Raw genomic sequence first — 25931 nt, forward strand, 5'->3', positions numbered from 1 at the left:
GTAGCAGATTCTGAGTGCACCAGTTTCAGTAAATCCCCCCATGTCTGGTCCTAGAGATGTCACAAAATAAGTCTATACTCAGACAAACAATGTAAAAACAAACCAGAAAAATCCCAAGAACCAACAAAAAAAAAAAAACATTTATTTTCAGTTGTATTTGAACATAATTGGACTTAGCCGTACAGCCCAACTCATTACAATTCTTTTACATCAAGCAATTTCAGTTTTTCAGGTTTTATATGTCGTAAATTTGGCAAGATTTTTTATCCAGCAACGTTGGTCAACTTTTATATACAGCAACATTAGTTAGAAATTCTTTCTAAAAAATATACTGAGGCCAAAAAGATTTTGGGAAAAGAAACCTGACAACTTCCCTGAGTACTTCAGCTGTGTTTTCATCATTCAGGCTACAGCTACGTAGAGACCTAAGTAAAGAGGTGAGAGGAACTTTAACTCCTGTCACCATGGAAGTAATTTATTGGCTGGTTACAATGTGCTACTGTGGTAGGACATTGCCAGACACAATCCTTATGCCAAGTCCCCAGTCAGTAAAATCACCTCATGCATACATCTGTTAACTGTATAAGACAGGTATACACTTTTTAATATGTTCTTTGCAGCATGAATGTATTTCTTGTTGCCTGCATGACTTTCCCAAGATTTGTTTTATGTATTTGCTGAAAAAAGTTCAGTTACATTTTGGGGTAGATTTACCACATTTATGTCTATTAGATAATGGTATATACATCCCAAGGATGCAAATGGATGGAACCTAATTAACACTAGACGATTATATTCTTAACCATACTTTGGCAAAAAGCGCACGGCCTTGTTGAAATTTAGCTTGTTTGTCACTCATTACCCAACAACCTGAATATTGTAGGCAATGACTGAATCTGTTAAATCTAAGGTCAACCTCATTCTTCCCATAGAACAGTATTGGCAGCCTGCAGCCCTTATTCTCTTAAAAAAATATAAAACCAAGGATGCCAGTGGGAATATCACCCAAGAAACAGACCTCTATATAAAAAAAACTTACTTAAAATAAAATACAAGGAATACAAAATTATTTCTATACATAAATACATTAATGCCACTCAGTCAAAATGCTCAACCAAATAAACTGATATAACAGTGAAAAATATATTGTATACATAAGTATAAAAATACTTTTCAGAATACAATAGCACAACAGGGGAGATTGCAGCACTAACATTACTTGTGTTGGTAAGTCGATCTGTCAGTTTTTTCTCATTCAGTCCACTGGGCTGGTGTGGTTACACGTGGTCTGCGGTTGTGAGGCCGGTTGGATGTACTGCCAAATTCTCAAACGCCTTTGGAGACGGCTTATGGTTGAGAAATGAACATTCAATTCAAGAGTAACAGCTCTGGTGGACATTCCTACAGTCAACATGTCAATTGCACGCTTCCTCAAAACTTATGTGTGGCATTGTGCTGTGTGATAAAACGGCACATTTTAGAGTGGCCTTTTATTGTGGCCAGCCTAAGGCACACCTGTATAATAATCATGCTGTCTAATCAGCATCTTGATATTCCACACCTGTGAGGTGGCTGGATTATCTTGGCAAAGGAGAAGTGCTCACTAATGGCTGTACACACGATCGGGAAATTGGACGAAAAATACCGCTTTCGACGCGATCGTACGATAATCGGATTGTTAGTACAGTGCTTTCGAGAGCCGATCACAACAATTCATCCGATATTATTAGATTGGACAAGCATGACATTTTTTTTCGAACAATACCAGATTGTACAATTTTCGTTTAGTCAGTACAATTGACGTCCAAAAATACAATACTAATAGACTACAACACATGACATCACTTCTGATTTTTTTTCTGTCGTACGAGAATTTTCGTGACTTTAGTAACCTATTCAATTTCTACTTAGGACTAGTAAACGAAAAAAGTCGGACGATCTGTCGTAGGATTTTTGGATCATATGTACGGGCCAAAACACACATTTAGACAGATTTGTGAACAATATTTGAGAGAAATAGGCCCTTTGTGTACATTGAAAAAGTCGGAGATCTTTGAGTTCAGCTCATGATAAATAGGGGCAAACACAAAAGTGTTGCGTTTATAATTTTGCTCAGTGTATATACAGTATATAGACAAAACAGCAATACAAACAAAAACTCTAGAAACCTTAGACTATTATTCTACATTGCCTTACACAAATCTATACATCTTTTGTAATGCAATTGATGGATAAGGAACATACAAAAATGATCTGAGATACTCAGTTTTCATGTTCGCTGGATTTAAGGATTTGTGGAATTCAAAATTTGTTTTTGCTGCTCTTTTGCTACTCATTGATTATCTCTACAGTTTTGCACTGAATGTATACTTTATATGTCCTTTTAAAAAAAAAAAGAAGTTTGAATTTTGAAACATCTTTTACCTAGGTTATCATTACATTCTTATCACTACTATACTGTGTGTTCATAAAGCTTGACAGTTATTTATCTTATTCTACTTTCAGGGTTCTGATGGAGAGCCAGGATTCCCAGGACTTGATGGACTAAAGGTAAAATAGTCCCCATATAAGACAACGCTGGGCTGAATAACATGATAATAAATAGTGTGGGCAAGTTTGAAAGAAAGATATTTCTAAATCAATAAATACAACTACTGTATTTATTGGCGTATAACACTCCCTTTTTTACCCTGAAAATTGAGGGTAAACTGTGCCTGCGTGTTATACGGAGGGGGCTATGGAAAGTTTTTCTCCTGAAACTTCCCTCTTAAAGTTAGGGTGCGTGTTATACGCCTGTGCGTGTTATACGCCGATAAATACGGTAGTAATACTTTCATCTATATTCTCTGCCACGAGAGCATGTTTTGAATACTATCCAGTGCCTGCAACCAGTACAAAAAAATTATTTGTGCCTATCCTTTCACTACATCTTGCACACTATTCGGTTGATTTACTCAAAGGTAATAGACTATTCAATTTGCATGCAAATTTTCACTTTTCAAAGGGAATTTTTTTTAGAATAATCTCACAAGGGGAAGAAAGGAGGATGGTTAGTGGGACTATACAATACCAAACAAAAAGGAGGGGGAGAAAAAAAATATTATGTCATTTAAGGTTTGATACCTGGATACTTTAATGCCGCGTACACACGGTAGTTTTTTGGAAAATTCGAACATGCTGCATTTTTTCATGTCGTTTTTCAAAATGTCGTTTTTCGTGTTGTAAAAAATTATTGTGTGTGGGCAAAAACAACGTTTTCAATCCGCGCATGCCAAGAAGCAAGTTATGAGACGGGAGCGCTCGTTCTGGTAAAACTACCGTTCATAATGGAGTAAGCACATTCATCACGCTGTAACAGACAAAAAAGCGAGAATCGTCTTTTACTAACACAGAATCAGCTAAAAGCAGCCCAAAGGCGAATAGAACTTCCCCTTTAGAGTGCCGTCGTACGTGTTGTACGTCCCCGCGCTTTGTTCATCATTTTTCAAAAACGATGGTGTGTGGGCAACGCCGTTTTTAATGATGAAGTTGGAAAAACTATGTTTTTTTTTCATGATGAAAAATGACATTTTTTTTCATGCCGAAAAACGACCGTGTGTACGCGGCATAAGGTTTAGAAACACATCATTGTAAAAGGGAATTTTCTTTAGTTCAGTAAATGCAGTAAGCATTAATGTTGCAAGGAATACCCAAGCACATGCAAATAAAATAGCACATACATTGTTTTTGCTTGCACGTGATTGGATGATGCAAGTCAACAGGCCTTCACCTCATTCTCTAAGCCAGGGGTCTTCAATCTATGGCCCTCTATTTGTTCATTAACTACAATTTCCATCATGCCTAGTCATGTCTGTGAATGTCAGGCCCCGTACACACAACCAAGTTTCTCGGCAGAATTCAGCCAGAAACTCGATCGGAGCCGTATTCTGCTGAGAAACCCGTTTTTCTGTACACTTTCGGCCGAGGAAACCGACGAGGATCTCGTCGGGCCAAATAGAGAACATGTTCTCTATTTCCTCGTTAGTCAATGAGGAAACTTGGCTCGCCGAGATCCTCGGCTGCTTCACAAGGAGCTCGACGAGCAAAACTATGTGTTTTGCCCGTCGAGTGTTTTGCTCGGACGTGTGTACGGGGCCTGAGAGTCTTACAATGCCTCATGGGGCATCTAGTTCCACAACAGCTGGGTGGCCATAGTTTAAAGATGCCTTCTCTAAGCTAAGGGAAAATTCCCTCCCATAGTGTAAAATCCCTCGCAAAGTGAACCACTTATTTGCCTTTAGAAAATTAACCCCTATGTCTGAGCAAAACAATAAAAGCTCCAACTGAGTCAGGTCAGTGTGTTTTTTATTATTTAGGTATAACATGGTGTGGAAGAGTATACACACAAATATGCACACATATTTGTATCTGACAAAAAAAGAGTTTCAATGCAATTACAAAAAAAAAAAATTTCCTATACATTTAAAATGAGCTGTGTAGACATTTTAGGTACAGCTTGATGGTATTTTTCAGTTATATTTAAGAGGATCTGCAAAAAATGTTCTAGGAAGTCTAGCTGGAAGTGCACATGCATATGTTTTTCATTATATCAAAGAAAATATGGTGACAGAAAAGACATTTGTGGTCCTTTAAATATCTGTCAGCTCAAGGTTCTCTCAAATCCGGCATCCCCTAAAGTGTTCATTTGCGTGACAAGTTCACTTTGAAACCCGAGCCCAGAAGCAAACTGCTCCCCTTGCTGAAAGGCAAAGAAGTAGAAAGCTGATTTGCTGCTTAAAGCTGTACGCTCAGCCAAGACTCTGTGGCTACTGTTTAACCACAGAGGAACAGGCACAAAATGGACTTAGGTCCAGCAGCTTGAAAAATCATGAGCTGCCTCATGAATAAATTGCAATGCATTCCAGGCTTGTGGATCTGTTCCATTCATCTGTAAACTGTTTTTTACAATTTTCTAAGCTTATAGTTACAAGATCACAAACGAAAGATAGATAGATAGATAGATAGATAGATAGATAGATAGATAGATAGATAGATAGATAGATAGATAGATAGATAGATAGATAGATAGATAGATCTAAACAGTAAAATCTTAATTTGACATTACATCACTTGGAACTGCTGTTTTTAAATATTACAGTAATCTGTACTCAGATTAATAATTAATGCTGAAGTTAGTTTTAAATATGAATTATTTAATTGAATTGGAAAATCTGAAAGAAACAGAGACGCTTAGTAAAGGGGCCATAGTGATATGGATCATGTCATCCATCTTGACATATGACCTTTCATATTGCGTTGTTCCATCCTGAATGGGTTTGTAATTGGAAACAAACCATAAAACTTGATTCTTTATTTATCTTTTACAGATGCTTACCTTACATTTTCAACAAATCATTCTTCAAAACTTTTTAAACAATTTCCTTTACTTTCTAAACCCTCTCTGAGATTACCATGTATAAAACTGTCTAGCCTGATTTCGTCCAATTGTGTTTTAGTTATCTACTAGCAGTCCGATTTACAGCCCTGCCTGAAACAGGTTTTACTGCTTTGCAATCCAGTGCTGATATATTCTAGTCCATCACTTGTACATGTACTCAGAGTTGTACTTATCAGATCTCCAGGAGACATTTCCTCTTGTTAATTACTTGCCTACTGGGCACTTTTACCCCTTCCTTCCCAGGCCAATTTCCAGCTTCTAGCGCTTTCGCACTTTGAATTGCGCGGTCATGCAACACTGTACCCAAACAAAATTGTTATATTTTTTTTCATGTAAATAGAACTTTTTATTTTTGGTGGTATTTAATCACCACTGGGTTGTTTTATTTATTGGTAAATAAATGAAAAAAGACCAAAAACAAAATATGTATTCATAGCTTGTTATAAAATTTGGAAACGGGCAGGTTTTCTTCTTTACTGATGTGCGCTGATGAGGCTGCACTGATGGGCACTGATGAGGTGGCACTGATAAGCATTGAGGCTACTGATAGGCTGCATTGATGGTCACTAATGAGTTGGCACTGGTGGACACTGATAAAGAGGCACTGATGAGGCTGCACTGGTAGGTGGCACTGATAGGTTGCACTGATAGGTGGAACTGATAGGCAGCACAGGTAGGCAGCACTGATAGGTGACACTGATGAGGAGGCACTGATGGGCACTGATTGGAAGCACTGATTGGCAGCACTGGTGGGCATTGTTGGGACTTCACTGATAATCAGGGCACTGATAATCAGTGCCCTGGTTATCAGTGTACACGTCCCTTTTACAAACGCTGGTTATTGGCTCCCTTCTCCTCTCCTCATACTGTCAGCATGAGGAAAAGAATGATGATAACTGGCTTCTGTTTACATCATGATCACGATCAGCTGTGATTGGACACAGCTGATCACATGGTAAAGAGCCACTAACTGGCTCTTTACCCTAATCTGTGGTCAACGGTGTCCAGAGGACACTGCAGTCAAGAGTGCACCGCCTGTGTGCCACAATCACGGGAGGACATCATATGACGGCCTCCCAGAACTGGCCTGCCGTGCTGTGTAAAAAAATATAGTAATCTTTTCCATGCATTGTATTACCACAAATTATGTTATTTTAAGACCTTTGTTAAATCTTGAAAAACATAATAAAATATTTAAAAAAGGAAAAAATATACTAAAAATATAAGTTCAAACCAAGTATTTTAGTTACATAAAAATATAGGGGAAGAGGCCACCACCAGGGAGCTGTTTCAGGCTCACAAACTTATTTTAACTACACTTATAGAATAAATAAGGCATATGGGTGATATATATGTCAACACAACTTTGAAAAAGTGTGGCTATCCAAAACTTCTTTTACTTTTAAATAGGTTAGGGAAGGGTTCATTTTTGTTGTCTGTGTCTGTGAAACTGTTTGCCCCTGGAAATGGTATCACTATTGGGAACTTTCTCTTTCCCTCTTGTCTTGGGGATAACTCTAAAAATCTGGATCTTCCCTCTTTTTTTCAGTGATAATGTTCAAAAGTACAAATAGAGGGGTAAATATCGCCAATGGAGACAGCAATACAGGAGAGTTAACCCTTATCTACTCTATCCAAAACCACAAATAAAGGTTTTGCCTGTAGATAGACATTAAAGTTCTGACACAGTGAACACTTAGCTCTTTAAATTAGTTTCTGGCCAAATGGAAATGCTATATAATATTCACAGGGTGGGGTTCCTACAGCTGTCACCAGTGGTGGCTGGTTCTCAATATTTTGGTGGGGGCGGAAAACAAACCTCCCCCCTCAATGACACTGCTGCCACCCCCAGAACCCCCCCCCCCCCCGCTGGAGATGGATGGGAAGGTAGCCTTCTCTTAGGAGATGAGGATCAAGGATGAGGGGTAGGGCATCTAGCCATGGCTTCTCCTCCAGGCCGAACGGACGTTGTTTCTCCTTTCGGCCAAACAGGATGTGGGTCCTGAGACCCGATTGGATTGTCCTAAGACTCCCTGGCCCATCGGGTCTCGAGACCCGCTTCCTGATTAGCCTGGAGGTGAATCAGGAAGACAATAGCAAATATTATTGCGCCTCTGAGCCCACCCTTTTTTTAAGCCAATTAGAGCCTCCAATTGGCTTAAAGGATTATGGGGGTGGCACCACTGGCTGTCACACAAAATTTTGTTTAACTGCTTGCCGATCTACGTCATCTCGCCGTTCAGCCAATAGGGGAGCAGCGCGCGCCACTGGAGGCGCAAGTGCATTCTCCTCCGCTCGCCCCTGACGCTGACGCACGTGCCTGGCGGGAGCGATCACCGCCGGGCACCCGCGATCGCTCGTTACAGAGCGAGAACCGGGAGCTGTGTGTTTACACACACGGCTCCCAGTCCTGTCAGGGGGAGAAATAACTTATCGTCTGTTCATACAATGTATGAACAGCGATCTGTCATTTCCCACCCCCCCCTTCAGTTAGAACACACCCAGGGAACATAATTAACCCCTTCCTCGCCCCCTAGTGTTAACCCCTTCTCTGCAAGTGGCATTTTTATAGTAATCAATGAATTTTTAAAGCACTGATCGCTCTAAAAATGCCAATGGTCCCAAAAATGTGTCAAAAGTGTCAAAAGTGTCCACCATAATGTCGCAGTACAGATAAAAATTGCTGATCGCCACCATTACTAGTAAAAAATATATATATTAATAAAAATGCCATAAAACTATCCCCTATTTTGTAAACGCTATAACTTTTGCGCAAACCAATCAATAAACGCTTATTGCAATTTTTTTTTACGAAAAATATGTAGAAGATTACGTATCGGCCTAAACTGAGAAAAAAATTGTTTTTTTATATATTTTTGGGGGATATTTATTATAGCAAAAAGTAAAAAATATTAATTTTTTCCAAAATTGTGGCCCTATTTTTGTTTATAGCGCAAAAAATAAAAACCGCAGAGGTGATCAAATACCACCAAAAGAAAGCTCTATTTGTGGGAAAAAAAGGACGCCAATTTTGTTTGGGAGCCACTTTGCACGACCGCGCAATTGTCAGTTAAAGCGACGCAGTGCCGAATCGCAAAAAGTGGCCTGGTCATTGACCAGCAATATGGTCCGGGGCTTAAGTGGTTAAATGTAGTCAGCAACCATATGAGTAGTCACCTCAGTGTTTAAAGGCAGCATTGCTGACCCAAATTCTGAACTGAATAAGGTTTAGCTTCTAGCTCTTCGGGCCTTCCTCTAGAGCAGTGGTTCTCAACCTTCTAGTGCCGTGACCCCTTGATAAAATTTCCCAAGTTGTGGGGACCCCTAACAGTAAAATAATTTTTGTAGCATGGGTTGTCAGCACCCAAGCCATGACAAGTAATTTGCGCCTAAACCACAGACATTTAGTGCTCCCTGAGTCCTTTTAATTGCAACTATAATCACACTCACTGTGTCTCAGGCTCCACTGTGTCTCTGACTTTGTGGTTTCTCGCAGCAGTGACACCTATGCCGAAATCAGGAGATGGGGTCTCCTCTAGCCCATCCCACTTCACATTCCTCACCAGTCAGCTGAACTCAAGTCTCTGCCCTCCAGCCATGCTGTGAACTGAATGGGCACCTGCGAAGAGGCTGAGTGGGCGGCCGTGGGCTCCAAGAACAACCCAGCTGGGCAGCCACAGGCTCCAGGGACAGCCCTGCTGGGTGGCTGCAAAAAGTCTGGGAGAGTGGTGCGGGCTTCAGGAATAGCCCAGGATTCGGTGACCCCTGGCAAATTATCATTTGACCCCCGAGGGGGTCCCGACCCCCAGGTTGAGAACCACTGCTCTAGAGGATATACATTTTTTATTTTACTTCTTTCTGTTTGAGTTGAATTAAAATATGTAGAATAGGAACACAATAAAGAGACTGAAATAAAATAAATAAAAAACCTAACATGGGGATGCATTACTCTCATCAACCCTAAAGTTAAAAAAGATTTCTTAGAGACATATATTCTTAGGCCGATTTTTATCATTTCATTTTACAAACAACAGTTTAAACTTTATTTTGGATGAACTTGGCCTTTATTTATAAAGCATGTTAGCAATATATACCCTATGCAATCCAGATAATTTAAAAATCGCTTCCGGATTGTAAACAGGCATTTAGAATCTCCTCACTATTTAATCACTTAATCTATGTTTTATTATGTATAATCAGAGGTCACCATGGAAGCATCATTAACAGAGAGCCCCAGTGCTGTCTGTTGGGTTTCTCAGTTGATACATTTTTGGCATGTCTACAACATACGGAAGAAGGGACTAAGCAAACTAAACTTTGTTCTTATACATATGGGTAGGTCAAGCATATTGAAGTATTATGTCCTTGTTTCCCCCACGTGAATAATATATAATTACTGTATCACATTACTACAACGAATGCTTTTATTGAAAGGTAGGGAAGAAATCATCAATGAAGGGAAATGCTAAACAAAATTGTTAGTCACCTGGGAAATATTGCTGAGAATTCCTTTCTAATTTCTCTTGGCTGTCCCTCACCCCAAAAAAAGATTTTAGTTGAAGGTGAAAAGTGTACAGAAGTAAGGACAAAACTTAAATTTCCCCTGTCTTAGAGCATTGCATGTTCTATAGTTTCAATGTTCTTACATAAACATTTCACAAGCAGACATCCGTAGCTCTTGTATTTCATCTTACCAATAATTAATCATCAGCCGTGTCTGAATAATATGACAAAATGTAATCGGCCAGGAGCTGAAAAGACCCTGAGCTGAGATATCAATTACACAGCTTTATTAAAAGTGTATTTTTATCTGTAAGTTGTCATAAACCATCAAGACACCACCTCGTCTTTATCAGCACAATGACAAATGCAAAATCACAAGCTCAGCAAGTATGTTAACGCCACCTCGCCTAATGAAGTCTGCAGGTAACTCAACCCCTCTTTATTAGCATCTAGTGGATCACATTAGGTCCATCAATCATACACCAAACACTGGAACTGGGTACATTTAAAGAAAAGGTACAATAAATAACATACCAGAAATATATTTTGACATTTGTAGAAAGTACTGGCACAAACATATACTATCAAATAGTTATTATTGTATCAGATATTGATTATTGAATAGAGCAGAGAAACAAAAATAATTGTTACTGGTATAACTATAATATAATCAGGTTAACCACTTAAGGACCGGACCAATATGCTGCTACATGACTCAAGGGGTTTTTACGATTCGGCACTGCGACGCTTTAACAGACAATTGCGTGGTCGTGCTACGTGGCTCCCAAACAAAATTGGCGTCCTTTTTTCCCCACAAATAGAGCTTTCTTTTGGTGGTATTTGATCACCTCTGCGGTTTTTATTTTTTGCGCTATAAACAAAAATAGAGCGACAATTTTGAAAAAAATGCAATATTTTTTACTTTTTGCTATAATAAATATCCCCCAAAAACATATATACAATTTTTTTTTTCCTCAGTTTAGGCCGATACGTATTCTTCTACCTATTTTTGGTAAAAAAAATTGCAATAAACGTTTATCGGTTGGTTTGCGCAAAATTTATAGCGTTTACAAAATAGGGGATAGTTTTATTGCATTTTTATAATTTTTTTTTTTTTACTACTAATGGCGGCGATCAGCGATTTTTTTCGTGAGTGCGACATTATGGCGGACACATCGGACAATTTTGACAAATTTTTGGGACCATTGTCATTTTCACAACAAAAAATGCATTTAAATTGCATTCTTTATTGTGAAAATTACAGTTGCAGTTTGGGAGTTAACCACAGGGGGCGCTGTAGGATTTAGTGTTCACCTAGTGTGTGTGTTTACAACTGTAGGGGGGTGTGGCTGTAGGAATGACGTCATCGATCATTTCTCCCTATATAAGGGATCACTCGATCGATGCAGCGCCATAGTGAAGCACGGGGAAGCCGTGTTTACATACGGCTCTCCCCGTTCTTCAGCTCCGGGGAGCGATCGCGACGGAGCGGCTATAAACAAATAGCCGCGCCGTCGTCCCGGATCGCTCCCCGAGGGAACCTGACCGCCGCATGCAGCGGGGGGGTCCCGATCGGACCCCCGACCCACGTCTAGGCAGGCACGTACAGGTACGCCAATGTGCCTGTACGTGCAATTCTGCCGACGTATATCTACATGCGGCGGTCGGGAAGTGGTTAAAGCAGAACTACATACACTGTAGTTGATACAGCTACAATTGGGCAACTACAGCTTCAGTCATTGTCTAAGATAGGTGGCTGTTGTGTAGATAACAACAAAAACCTGGGGAATGCCCAGGGAAAAACCAAGCCTACTTACCGACCAGCTTGCAGAAAACCAATTAACCTGTTAACAGTATACGTTAAAAACAGGGGTTTGGTCCGCACGCATTTGCAAACGCATGCGTGAGCCACAGAGCCGCGCCAAGGCACCCTGTAATCTGTGGTCCTAACACTAAACAATGAGTGTCCCCACAGTGGAGGCACATGCATTTAAATGGATAGACAGGGGCAGGTGAACTGAAGGGAAGTCACCCCTCCTTAAAGGTACAAGAGCACACCAAGCACCCAGCATGTAGCACAATGGCTGCAAAGGTGTTGGTGCACTGATGGACCAATATAAACACCACAGGTGAAGCACAAACATGTCCACCGCCCCCATCTATAGCTGGCCATAACAGTAAGTAGCATTGGAAGGCTAAAGCAGATAACAACAAAAACCTGGGGAATGCCCAGGGAAAAACCAAGCCTACTTACCGACCAGCTTGCAGAAAACCAATTAACCCGTCTACAGTATGCGTTAAAAACAGGGGTTTGGTCCGCATGCATTTGAGTAGTCATGTTGTGTAGTCATGTACAGATCAACAACTGACAGTATATTTAATACATGAGGGAATATTTCAGGATAAAATTGTGCCTCTGATAAAAACATGTTGTGTCTGCTCAATATGTTCAGGCAGGCCATTGCAAATAGAATACAGAACGTCTCAGAAACAAGGGATGGCAAAACAGAGCATTTAAGTTAGAGAAACTATTCTTCTGGGAAAGAAGGTGGACTATAACAATGATGAGAACATTAACGCTGAACATTAATGCTGAACTCCAGACTTGCATCTAAATACACAGTTGAAATACATCCAGTCCTGAGGTTTATACTGCCTGTCCGGATCACCCAAATCTTCTGTCCCTTAACCACTTAAGACCCGGACCATTTGACTGGTCAATGACCAGGCCACTTTTTGCGATTCGGCACTGCATCGATTTAACTGTCAATTGCGCGACCGTGCGAAGTGGCTCCCAAACAAAATTGACATCCTTTTTTTCCCACAAATAGAGCTTTTTTTTGGTGGTATTTGATCACCTCTGTGGTTTTCATTTTTTGCGCTATAAACAGAAATAGAGCGTCATTTAAAAAAAGAAATCTATATTTTTTACTTTTTGCTCCCAAACAAAATTGACGTCCTTTTTTTCCCACAAATAGAGCTTTCTTTTGGTGGTATTTGATCACCTCTGTGTTTTTTTTTTTTTGCGCTATTATCAGAAATAGAGCGCCAATTAAAAAAAAAATTCAATATTTTTTACTTTTTGCTATAATAAATATCCCCTAAAAATATATAAAAAAATATGTTTTTCCTCAGTTTAGGCCGATACGTATTCTTCTACATATTTTTGGTAAAAAAAATCACAATAATCGCAAAAGTTATAGCGTCTACAAAATAGGGGATAGTTTTATAGCATTTTTATTAATATTTTTTTCTACTAGTAATGGTGGTGATCAGTGATTTTTATTGTGACTGCGACATTATGGCAGACACATTGGACACTTTTGACACCATTTTGGAACCATTGTAATTTTTACAGCGATCAGTGCTATAAAAATGCACTGATTAATGTAAACATTACACTGGCAGTGAAGGGGTTAACCTGTAGGGGGCAGTGAAGGGGTTAAGTGTGTCCTAGGGAGTAATTATAACTTTTAGGGGGCGTGGCTACAAGTGACATGTCACTGATCGCTGTTCCCGATGGCAGGGAACAGACGATCAATGACATGTCACTAGGAAGAACGGGTAGATGTTGTGTTTACACGGGTCCCGCTGGCACGGTCACGGAGCTTGCGACAGGGTCACGTGCGCGACCACCCGGCGGTAAATTAAAGGGGATGTATATATACGCCCATTTGCCCAGCCGTGCCATTCTGTCGACGTATAAGTTTGTGCAGCGGGCGGGAAGCAGTTAAACTGCTTCTCTGTTGATTGCTATTGAAATCAGCGGCCTATCAGAGTTGGTCATCCCTACCCTCTTGAAGGCTAGGAAACTGACTCATAAGGTCTACCATATGTTCAGGCACCTTTGCAGAGTTTAGTCCCTAATTCTAAACTATTTGAGCTCCCAGACTGGGACAACGATTTTACACTGTGACATTTATAATAAATTATTGTTCATTAGGCTTTTGTTTTGGTGGGGCCCTGCTATATTTTCTTTATGCTTTTCGGTTGGGGGTATAGGCAGGCTTGGTGTGTATTTTATTAAGTAAGGTATGTTGTTATTTATGTACCAATAAAGTGTATAATATTTTGTACCCATCTTCCTCAAAGTCCTTTTTTGTTTTGAGACAGTCTAAGGCCCCGTACACACGACCGAGTTTCTCGGCAGAATTCAGCCAGAAACTCGGTCGGAGCTGGATTCTGCCGAGAAACTCGGTCGTGTGTACACTTTTCAGCGAGGAACCCGTCGAGGAACTCGTCGGGCCGAAAAGAGAACATGTTCTCTATTTTCTCGTTAGTCAATGGGAAAAGTCGGCCCACCGAGTTCCTCGGCGGCTTCCACACTGAACTCGACGAGGAACTCGATGTGTTTGGCACGTCGAGTTCCTCGGTCATGTGTACGGGGCCTAAGAGCAGCCATGTAACACCATGCTTGGTTAATATTTACTCATACTTCACAGATTTTTAACACTGGCAGTTCATTTTCCCTTTCTTCAATTTATAATTAGCAGAGGGAACGCATAGGACAGTACGCTGAATAATACAATAATTCCCCAACACACAATACTACTAATTAAACTGATTCAAGATTTAGGTTAAAACTAGATGTCCTAGAAAATGGTATCTTTCTCAAAATGCAGACCTTTTTAAAAGCTGTACCTACGTAAAACCTACAATGATGTCATTTCGATTAAAATATACAAAATTATATTTGTAAAATGTGTTACACAAGTATTTTTTTTTATGTTATTGTATTATTTTTTTGTTCTAGGGAGATCAAGGTGCACCTGGATTAGATGGCATACAAGGGACGAAGGTGAGTTGAAAACATGCAGCCAACAGCTATAGCATATAAAACTATAATTATTTTTATTCTATTGTGCTGTCATAGCAAGTGTGCTACAGGGGAGATTTGTTCTCTCATTAAAGCTCAAAGTATTTGACATCATAATAAGGCAAAACAATAGTGAAAATTGGGCCTTAAAATATAACTAAAGGCAAAACGTTTTTTCTTTTTAGTTTTTGACAGAATAGAGATGGATTAGAACACCTGTCGGGTTTTTATTTCTCACCCTACCGCATTAAGCCTCATTAACACCCGCTGGGTTGAACGAAAAAAACTGACAGCTCAAGTCTGAGCCGATGTACTAACTATCCAATGTTAGTACAGCGACCTCCCCTGCTGTGCTTTTGTGTTTTGACAGGGGGACAGCCCCCCGCCAGAACACCCCGGTTAGCGCTCTCAGTCAATGGCAGAGACAACTTGAGGTTGATCTGCTTATTTTCTCTTTGTCCAGTATCATCCACCTTAATAAAACTCCTCTGTTCCTTCACATCCAATGTTTAGAAAATAGGTAACCAATGAAATCATGCAAAAAAAAGTAAAAATTAGAGGCACCATAGTGCAGTATTTTAACAGTTAAAACTATGTATTCCCCTGGCCCATACTTATATATATATATTTTTTTTTTCCTGGCGCAAGTATTTTTTTCACATCGCGATTCACAAAACGTTGGCGCTTCGTAATTTCACGCAAAGCACGTCGGGAAATTTGCGTCGGGAGCATGCGCAGTACGTCCGGCGCGGGAGCGCGCCTAATTTAAATGGTACCCGCCCCATTTGAATTGGCCCGCCTTGCGCCGGACGGATTTAGGATACACCACCGCCGCAAATTTCCAGGTAAGTGCTTTGTGGATCGGGCACTTAGACAGAAAATTTGCGGCGGTGTAACCTAAATCGGTTACGTTACGCTGCGCCCGGGCTACGTGAATCTTGCCCAAAGATCCTTATTCTGTGTTTAAGCTTTGTATATTTAGTCTATTTAGTCAATTCTGTGTGTAACCTATTAAAATTAAAGTATTTTTTTTCAAGGGTGATCAAGGTGAATCTGGTGAAAAGGTAAGATATTTGTCATTCTATTATTGATAAAAAAAATAATATATGTAGAGAGTGTGAGAGAGAGTGTGGGCTACCTGTAGGCAGGAGGCAAGCACCGCTGGCAGGAGGGGTTGAATGGGAGCCGTTCTCCCAGTGATCGCTGAGGGAAAGAGAGAGCCGACAGGATCATCAGAGAGGGGAACAGCGCTGTAACAGCTTTCATTTTAATTGTCGATTGTTCTTCACACTTGCTGTCACATACAGCCCCACCTCCTGGCCTGGGTAGTTTGATAAACAGAACACCTGTTCAATCTGGGGACGTGTGATGTATATCAAAGTACCCGGGTCAGGAAGCGGGGCTCTATGTGAGGGAGAGCACGGGGAACACTCGGCAGTCGGCAATTCATATGACAGCTGTTACAGCGATGTTCCCCGCTCCCTGATGATCCGGCCGGCAATCCTCTTCCTCTCTTCCCCTGCACAGATGAAGCAGCATTGATGGACACAGGTAGGCTAAATTGTTGGGCACAGGTGAAGCAGTATTGATGAACACAGGTAGGCTGCATTGCTGGGTACAGGTGAAGCAGCGTTGATGTGCACAGGTAGGCTGCATTGTTGGGCACAGATTAAGTAGTATTGATGGACACAGGTTTGCTGCATTGTTGGACACAGGTGAAGCAGCATTGATGGGCACAGGTAGGCTGAATTGTTGGGCACAATTGAAGCGGCATTGATGGACACAGATAGGCTGCATTGTTGGGCACAGGTGAAGCGGCATTGTTGGGAACAGGTGAGGCTGCATTGTTGGGCACAGGTGAGGCTTCATTTATATTTATAACCTAATTCTGCATAAAACATTTAAGTATAATTTCATGAGATAAGTTATGGGGGCATGTTTAGGGGAAATGGGGTGGGGCACCTGGTGGTGAGTAACCCTTGAGACCTGGCTAGTAGCTCAGGACTTGGAATTTTGAGCCCTGTATACAGTATATATAACTATGGGTTCTATATATATAGGCCAAAATAAGAATATATATATATATATATATATATATATATATATATATATATATATATATATATATATATATATATATATATTACAAATTTATGTGAATGTAATAGTCTGCATATATATTTGTGTGGAGAAAAGCCCCCTGAAAAAATGTAAACAATATTTTTTTTATTTTTGCTAAAAATACACTAAAATCATTATTAGCAGACATAAACATAACATAACTTACAAAATTCCTGCTAAATCTAAGATAAAACTGTGTTGAGTTGATAAAAAAAGCTCTGTGAGTGCCTGTACAGGCATGTGAGTGCAGGTGTATGGCCTGAATATAGACAGTGTACAGGGAGTGCAGAATTATTAGGCAAATGAGTATTTTGACCACATCATCCTCTTTATGCATGTTGTCTTACTCCAAGCTGTATAGGCTCGAAAGCCTACTACCAATTAAGCATATTAGGTGATGTGCATCTCTGTAATGAGAAGGTGTGTGGTCTAATGACATCAACACCCTATATCAGGTGTGCATAATTATTAGTCAACTTCCTTTCCTTTGGCAAAATGGGTCAAAAGAAGGACTTGACAGGCTCAGAAAAGTCAAAAATAGTGAGATATCTTGCAGAGGGATGTAGCACTCTTAAAATTGCAAAGCTTCTGAAGCGTGATCATCGAACAATCAAGCGTTTCATTCAAAATAGTCAACAGGGTCGCAAGAAGCGTGTGGAAAAACCAAGGCGCAAAATAACTGCCCATGAACTGAGAAAAGTCAAGCGTGCAGCTGCCAAGATGCCACTTGCCACCAGTTTGGCCATATTTCAGAGCTGCAACATCACTGGAGTGCCCAAAAGCACAAGGTGTGCAATACTCAGAGACATGGCCAAGGTAACAAAGGCTGAAAGACGACCACCACTGAACAAGACACACAAGCTGAAACGTCAAGACTGGGCCAAGAAATATCTCAAGACTGATTTTTCTAAGGTTTTATGGACTGATGAAATGAGAGTGAGTCTTGATGGGCCAGATGGATGGGCCCGTGGCTGGATTGGTAAAGGGCAGAGAGCTCCAGTCCGACTCAGACGCCAGCAAGGTGGAGGTGGAGTACTGGTTTGGGCTGGTATCATCAAAGATGAGCTTGTGGGGCCTTTTTGGGTTGAGGATGGAGTCAAGCTCAACTCCCAGTCCTACTGCCAGTTTCTGGAAGACACCTTCTTCAAGCAGTGGTACAGGAAGAAGTCTGCATCCTTCAAGAAAAACATGATTTTCATGCAGGACAATGCTCCATCACACGCGTCCAAGTACTCCACAGCGTGGCTGGCAAGAAAGGGTATAAAAGAAGAAAAACTAATGACATGGCCTCCTTGTTCACCTGATCTGAACCCCATTGAGAACCTGTGGTCCATCATCAAATGTGAGATTTACAAGGAGGGAAAACAGTACACCTCTCTGAACAGTGTCTGGGAGGCTGTGGTTGCTGCTGCATGCAATGTTGATGGTGAACAGATCAAAACACTGACAGAATCCATGGATGGCAGGCTTTTGAGTGTCCTTGCAAAGAAAGGTGGCTATATTGGTCACTGATTTGTTTTTGTTTTGTTTTTGAATGTCAGAAATGTATATTTGTGAATGTTGAGATGTTATATTGGTTTCACTGGTAAAAATAAATAATTGAAATGGGTATATATTTTTTTTTTGTTAAGTTGCCTATTAATTATGCACAGTAATAGTCACCTGCACACACAGATATCCCCCTAAAATAGCTAAAACTAAAAACAAACTAAAAACTACTTCCAAAAATATTCAGCTTTGATATTAATGAGTTTTTTGGGTTCATTGAGAACATGGTTGTTGTTCAATAATAAAATTAATCCTCAAAAATACAACTTACCTAATAATTCTGCACTCCCTGTATATTCGGACCATCCACCCACACTTGCACATCTGTCAAATTACGACAGTTGCTGCGTCCCACATATAATAATAGGTAGCTCCAGCAAACATACAAACCACTCATTAATGTTGTATGGGTCAGAGATCCCATGTGAATGAACCATTCATTTTTTTATATATTTTTTTAAAAACATTTTCCCAACCCTGTTGAGGGGGCTTTGGTGGACAATCAAGGTATTTGAACAGACTCCTGATGTCTCACCTTTGAGACAGAAAGAGGAATTGAGGAAATAGGTGCCCAATCGTTTCTCTGCAGCACCAGCTGCACAGCAGATGAATGAACAAGAAGTACTCTATACAGAGGCTTCCTGTTCATTCACAAGTTGATGGAACACACAGTAAGTGATTGATTATGTAACCATCAATATAACAGAATGTTCATACTGACCACTATTATAACAAGAGCATTTTTGGTTTTATTCAAACCATTTTTTTAAATTCATGTTTTGTCATGAGACCCATGTGTTTCTGTGGGACTCTCACAGTAATTAAGGTGTATTTTGTAGGTACAAGGTCTGCAACATATGTGTGCAGTGTATACAAAGACAGTAGTACTGTACATACTTACCTGAGTCCTGTATTGATCCAGGGACATGCTGGACTGCAGGACTTCTCTCCTCTCTCTACTCTCTCACAGGCTTGACCAAGCAGTGGGAGTCATTGGCCCTGTTAGTTACATCCATTAAGCAGAGAGCTGGAGGTAAGGCCGAGCCATGCTGCATGTGTCAATGGACACTCAAAGCCTGGCTCAGAAGCAAACCTGCATGTGTGCCACTATAAGAAGTGGCTTCCTATGGTGGCACACAGAGAGGAGGAGGAGTCAAAAGAGCCAGCGAGGGACCCCAGAAGAGGAGGTTTAGGGCTGCTCTGTTCAATATCATTGCACAGAGCAGGTAAGCATACCATGTTTATTGTTTTAAAACATTTAAAAACATTCACAATCACTTTAAGCTACACTCTTGTGCGATTTGGCCATGTAAACTGTTTGCTGTAGCACAACTTATTTCTCTTCAGTGCTTTTAAGATTCTTAGAATCCTAATAGCACCTGTGTGTACAATACATTTCTTGGTCATTTAAATGTCAGTCAACCTTCTCAAGTCTGTTGTACTTACTACACTGTACTGTACTTCTTACCAAAATATAAGTGCATGTGCCACCTGGATGGATCCCTGTGCTGCATGCCTGTAGCCACTGATGGCTGCCACGGATCCAACACAGACAGGCTGTCACTGCTGGCTAAAGCCTGTCCTGTTCTTTAGCACTTAGGGCCAGATTCACAAAAGGGATATGACGGCGTATCTGCTGATACGTCGTCGTATCCCTGTTTCTATCTATGCGACTGATTCATAGAATCAGTTACGCATAGATATCCCTAAGATCCGACAGGTGTAATAGTTTTACACTGTCGGATCTTGGGATGCAGTACCGTGGCCGCCGCTGGGGGTTGTTCGCGACGTAAACCAGCGTCGGGTATGCAAATTAGCAGTTACGGCGATCCACAAAACTTTTTCCCGTTGTTACGTCGCCGCAAGTGTTAGTTTGCCGTCGCAAAGATAGGGCACCTTTTACAAAGTGTAAACTTACTACACCATGTAAAAGTATACCCGTCTTTCCCGCGTCGCTTTTGAATTTTTTTTTATTTATTTTTTTTCCCGGCGCAAGTCTTTTTTTCACGTCGCGATTCACAAAACGTTGGCGCGTCGTAATTTCGCTCAAAGCACGTCGGGAAATTTGCGTTGGGAGCATGTGCAGTACGTCCAGCGTGGGAGCACGCCTAATTTAAATGGTACCCGCCCCATTTGAATTGGCCCGCCTTGCGCCGGACGGATTTAGGATACACGGCCGCAACTTTCCAGGTAAGTGCTTTGTGGATCGGGCACACAGAAAATTTGCGGCGGTGTAACCTAAATCGGTTACGCTACGCTGCGCCCGGGCTATGTGAATCTGGCCCTTAATTTCTAAAGGAGGCAGGCAACTAGTGATATCACTCTGCCAGGGGAGGGCTGAATGTTTTATTTTAGAATTGAAAACTGTTACATAGGGTTCTGTTAATGCGCACCAAAATTAAAAAAAAAGTTTCCTCTCTGCTACTGTTCCCCTCTTATAAACTGATGAGGCTCAGGGAAATTTAATATACTTTATATATTGGACCACTTGTTAGCTGCAGGAAAGCATATATAAACTACCTAAAGAAATCTAAAGCTACCGGGCTCCCCTGTTACAATAATGGGGCTCTGGCCCATACAGGAGCACAAGTGGTACCCCTTTATCAGTGGTCCTGCCTGTTTCTACAGCAATTTGTTTTCTTATTGGAGGTAAGAGGTGTCAGAGGGGAAGTCAAGGGTTATCTTGGGGGACAATAAGGCTTCATTTCCATGGACGTTTTTACATCCACTTTTTTTAGCCTTTTTTATAGCTTAAAAACGCCTGTCCATGTTTTTTTTTTTATTATTTGAGCTGGAGCTCATAAACGCAGCGGTAGCGTTTTTGTGCGTTTTTGAGTGTTTTTTTGCGTTTTTGAGCATTTTTTTGCGTTTTCTGAGCGTTTTTTAACATCTGGCGTTTTTACAGCTCTAAAGCTGGAGCTTCAGAACGCACTGGTCCTGTTTTTTTTTTTTGCAGCTTAAAAATGGCTCAGCCATCTACAGCTCAAAAACTTCATGGTGGGCATGAGGCCATAGACTAACATGGAGAGCTGTTTTTAAGCTGCAAAAAAACACTCAGAAAAGTGGCTGTAAAAACATCCATGGAAATGAAGCCCTAGAGTTGTGAGGTCACCAGGGATTTTATGAATATCTATGATTGAATGAATCATATCTGTGCCTCACCCTGTTACTTTTACTATGCTTGTGACTGCTGAATGGCATCAGTGTTGAGAAATGTTGGAAAGTGTTGTTGCCTGTGATTTCTGATTCTAAACATTTTTTTTCATTGCTTGTCACTGTTATGTTACACTATAATATGTAATATCATATGTGATTTATAATGTAAGGATTTTATTTTAAAAAATACACGGAGTAGGGCACTCACAAAATATTCACTGCAGTTGAATCTTCCTGGTGCATGTGTTTTACATTTAATGGAATGATTAAGCACCTATGAATGTCACATTTACTGCTTTATAAATATGAGCATAAGTATTTAACCCTTTATAAATAGCACAAACCTTCACAAAATGTCAATATGATCAATACTCCCTTATGTAAAGGGAGGTAAGTATAGAGCATGCACAAATTGTATATATTTTAATTATTCACAGGGTGACATGGGTGAATCTGGTCCGAAAGGTGAAGCAGGAGAAAAGGTATTTATTTTTTTGCAGAATGTTCTTGGTGTTGGGTTAGCTTTTCCAAGACCCAGAGGCATGTTACAACAAACCTCTAACAAAAATCCATCTTTAAAATGTACATTATGTCTAGGTAAAATAAACAAAAATGTGCCCTGTAATACATGCATGTTTCTCCATGTTTTGTCTTTGTCTCTTTAAGTATATTGCATACACAGAAAAATTATATATGAAAATGAAAGCGATGGTAAACGTAACCTTAGGGATATACGTTGCAAAAACTCTTTCATAATCCTTATTAATATGAAAGCTAAGTCAAAGCTTCTTCCCGTTGGCCTAGCTGTTGATTGGCATGTCAGCAGAGGCTTTTCCACAGCAGGTCCTCAGAAGGGAACATGCCACTTCCCGCACACATTTGTGAAAAGGGATTTCTAACTGAAATTCCCATTTGCTGTGTCACAGCCACATTCATTGTATGTGGTTGCATCTCAGTTACAGTGTGGCCACACTTACCTCTATACCATATTTTTTTTGCCAGTGCTTTGCTGCTGTGCCAATGTGTATGGGGCTGTCTAGGTTTTCCCAGGCAGCTGAAGTGAGTTAAAAATGCACCTCAACTGCCTGTTCTGCTGCTTTACAGTGAAAGGACCTTGAGGCCGCGTACACACGGTCGGACAAAACCGATGAGAATGGACCGAGGTTTAGTTTCATCGGTCCAAACCGACCGTGTGTATAGCCCATCGGTCTGTTGTCCTTCGGTCCAAAATTTTAAAACATGCTTTAAAATCGAACCGATGGCCCGCTGCCCGATCGGTCCAAACCGATGGTTAGTACAGAAAGCATCGGTTCAAAACCCACGCATGCTCAGAATCAAGTCGACGCATGCTTGGAAGCATTGAACTTCGTTTTATTCAGCACGTCGTATGTTTGACGTCACCGCGTTCTGACCCGATCGGTTTTTGGAACGATGGTGTGTACGCACATCAGATCATCAGGCCACTTCAGCGGTGAACCGATGGAAATGGCCCGTCGGACCATTCTCATCGGTTTGGAACGACCGTGTGTACGCGGCCTAAGAGTTTAATTTGCTTAGTGCAGTTTCACTTTTGCATTGAAGATAATGCCTTAGAGCAGTGATGGCGAACCTTGGCACCCCAGATGTTTTGGAACTACATTTCCCATGATTCTCATGCACTCTGCAGTGTAGTTGAGCATCATGGGAAATGTAGTTACAAAACACCTGGGGTGCCAAGGTTTGCCATCACTACTTTAGAGTTTCATTTTGCCACTGGTAAATTCAGCCTCCAGTAGCGATTTGCCCTCTTCCTTCTCCTTTCACTCCCCACTTTTTTCCCCTCTAATGTCCAATTAGATTTTAAGAAAATTTCAGTCCAACCCACCAATAAGACCCCCCCCCCACACACACACACACACATGATCACATGTGCTTATTCTGTTTCCACCAGCCCCCAGAAAGCCTCCTTACTTGATTTCTATAATTGCACACCTCCCCACACTCTTAGGCAGTCCCCTCACTGCACTCTCAACCAAACCTCCCTCCTGGACCGTACCTGCAGTTCCCCTCCTCTCAGTGTATGCACCACCCTTTCTCTCTTATCACACCTGCAGTTATATCTTCTATTACCACCCACCCCAATAGCGTTAAAGGAGATAGCACTAAACTAAAATGAAACCTGAATATCTGTGTGCCTGACATTTTTATTTATTTTTGCTGAAGAAAGCACCTACTTGATTTATAGGGATACAGTGTTATGGCAGTTGTTCATTGTGGAGAGCTCTAAACTCAAACAGATACTGATTATCTGTGTATCTATGCCTTTATTGTTGAACATAGCACCTACTTGAATGTTACATTCGTACAATAGATTACATGCTACAAGGATACAGTGTTCTGGCAGTCGTTCATTATGGAGAAAACAAAACTATCTTTTTACCTTTTTTGTGGGGAAGCTTCCGAGTCCACAAAACTGTTTGATTGTGTATATGTTCTTGCGTTCCATGGATAATACAGCTGCTATAACCTTGTTGCGAAGAGACTCTGATTTTATCTTTTCCTGATGTCCTATTGTTTATATAATAGGGACTATAGGACTTGTTTCGATAAATGGCTAATCCTGGCTGAAACGCCAGCAGTTGGAGGTCTTGGTGTTTAATGCGAACAGTATGGGTTTGTGTGAAGGGATTATACATTTTGCACATTATTTTTAATGCTAATTAGTAGACAGTTGTGCTATTAAAATGTAATATCTTAATTATTAAAATAATTTATTGCATGGGTACAATTATAATTACCTATGAAGTTCCATATACCATGTCTTTCTTTTCTGTATATATTTAAAAGAAATTGAGTTGGGAATCAACAGTATACATAAACTGTTGCATAAAGTACATAAATATACCTGTTGATCTTCCAGAAATCCAGTGGGTTCCTATCTTCCAGTAGTTATTTGACAACTATGTCTCTTCTGCACTGACTTCCTACGCATTTTTGTTAGCCCTGCCTGAATTGTCCAATGCTGGACAATAGAACACATTTATCTCTGCTCATCTTAGTAGCATAAGTAAGTGTATTATAGTCAAATACTTTTTCGCTCCTTAGTTGTCATGTGTCATTTTAAGATAAAGTTGACGGGTTCAGGGAATCCCCAGAAACCCTGAAAGCCGACAGACAATGAGTGGGTGGGAAGGACTATACCGGTACGGGGTGAAGTGTTTATACTCAACCAGAGTGATGCAAAAGAATGGTTTAGAAAGATTTATTCACAAAATATAGATTTTTTTTTTAAAACAGACAATACATTTAAAATTTAGTACATATACATATACATATTTTGTGAATAAATCTTTCTAAACCATTCTTTTGCATCACTCTGGTTGAGTATAAACACTTCACCCCGTACCGGTATAGTCCTCCCCGCCCACTCATTGTCTGTCGGCTTTCAGGGTTTCTGGGGATTCCCTGAACCCGTCAACTTTATCTTCGATACTAGGATGATGGTACACCCCTAACCCCTTTGTACTTTTTTCTTAACCTGAGAGGTTAAAATCTTATCATGTGTCATTTTAAGTTATAACAGCATTATAGGAGCATGGCCTCCTAAATGTATAACACAATACCAAATCATTATAATCAAAAAAGAAAGAAAAAGATTATGGCATCCAATTAAACTGCCAGATATTAGTGGTGACCTAACAATTGGCAGTCTTAAGGATATAAAACTCTTTTAGCAAATCATTCCTATTGAGTTATTTCCTTTGCATGAAATAATTTTAAGCTAACATGTTTGAGATTAAATACATCAAGCATTTGAACATGTGCTAGTCAGGTGGATGCAATGAGCATGAAGATGCAGCTGTAACTTTGAAAATAATGTAAGCAGGCTTACAAATATACAGTTGGGGAATGTCCACTGTTGGGTCATACATGCCTGTACAACTGACTGAAGTTTATAAGGCTAACACACAAACAGATGCTCCTTTGAGAAAATGATAAAGATCAAGTTGGGTTTTCAGAGCGAGCTTTAAAATCCCTTGGCTTTCTAAATGTGTATATGTAACAAGTAGAAACAAAGTAATTATCTCCAAATGTCTTCTAAAACATTGCAAGAGCTCTCTCTGTTGAACTTTAGACTCTTGATTTTTAAATGAACTGTGGAAAAACTCTGGTCTACCAATAACGGAGTTAACCTTGACAACAATGAAAAAGTTACTGTCTTAAATCAGCCCGTTCAGTTGAATGATGTTTTCTTCATTTACAGATATAAACTTGAAATACCTAAAAGTTCAGTGACAATTATTTTTTTCTATTAAAGAAATATTCTATGTTCTTGAGATGCTTCGTTCTCCATAATAATTTTAAATGTTA

At 40.3% G+C, this 25931-nt stretch overlaps 1 protein-coding gene across 5 annotated transcripts in view; it reads left to right on the plus strand.

The window, feature by feature from the left end:
* Positions 1-25931, plus strand: part of COL25A1 (collagen type XXV alpha 1 chain) — a 588595-nt gene that overhangs the window by 437385 nt on the left and 125279 nt on the right. For all 5 annotated transcript variants that reach the window (XM_040329411.1, XM_040329395.1, XM_040329418.1 and 2 more), the window contains exons 12-15: positions 2506-2550; positions 14694-14738; positions 15794-15820; positions 22019-22063. In XM_040329411.1, coding sequence (XP_040185345.1) covers positions 2506-2550; positions 14694-14738; positions 15794-15820; positions 22019-22063 — 162 coding nt within the window. The remainder of the gene's footprint in view (positions 1-2505; positions 2551-14693; positions 14739-15793; positions 15821-22018; positions 22064-25931) is intronic.

The sequence above is a fragment of the Rana temporaria genome, chromosome 1 (assembly GCF_905171775.1).
Source record: "Rana temporaria chromosome 1, aRanTem1.1, whole genome shotgun sequence".
Lineage (NCBI taxonomy): Eukaryota > Metazoa > Chordata > Amphibia > Anura > Ranidae > Rana > Rana temporaria.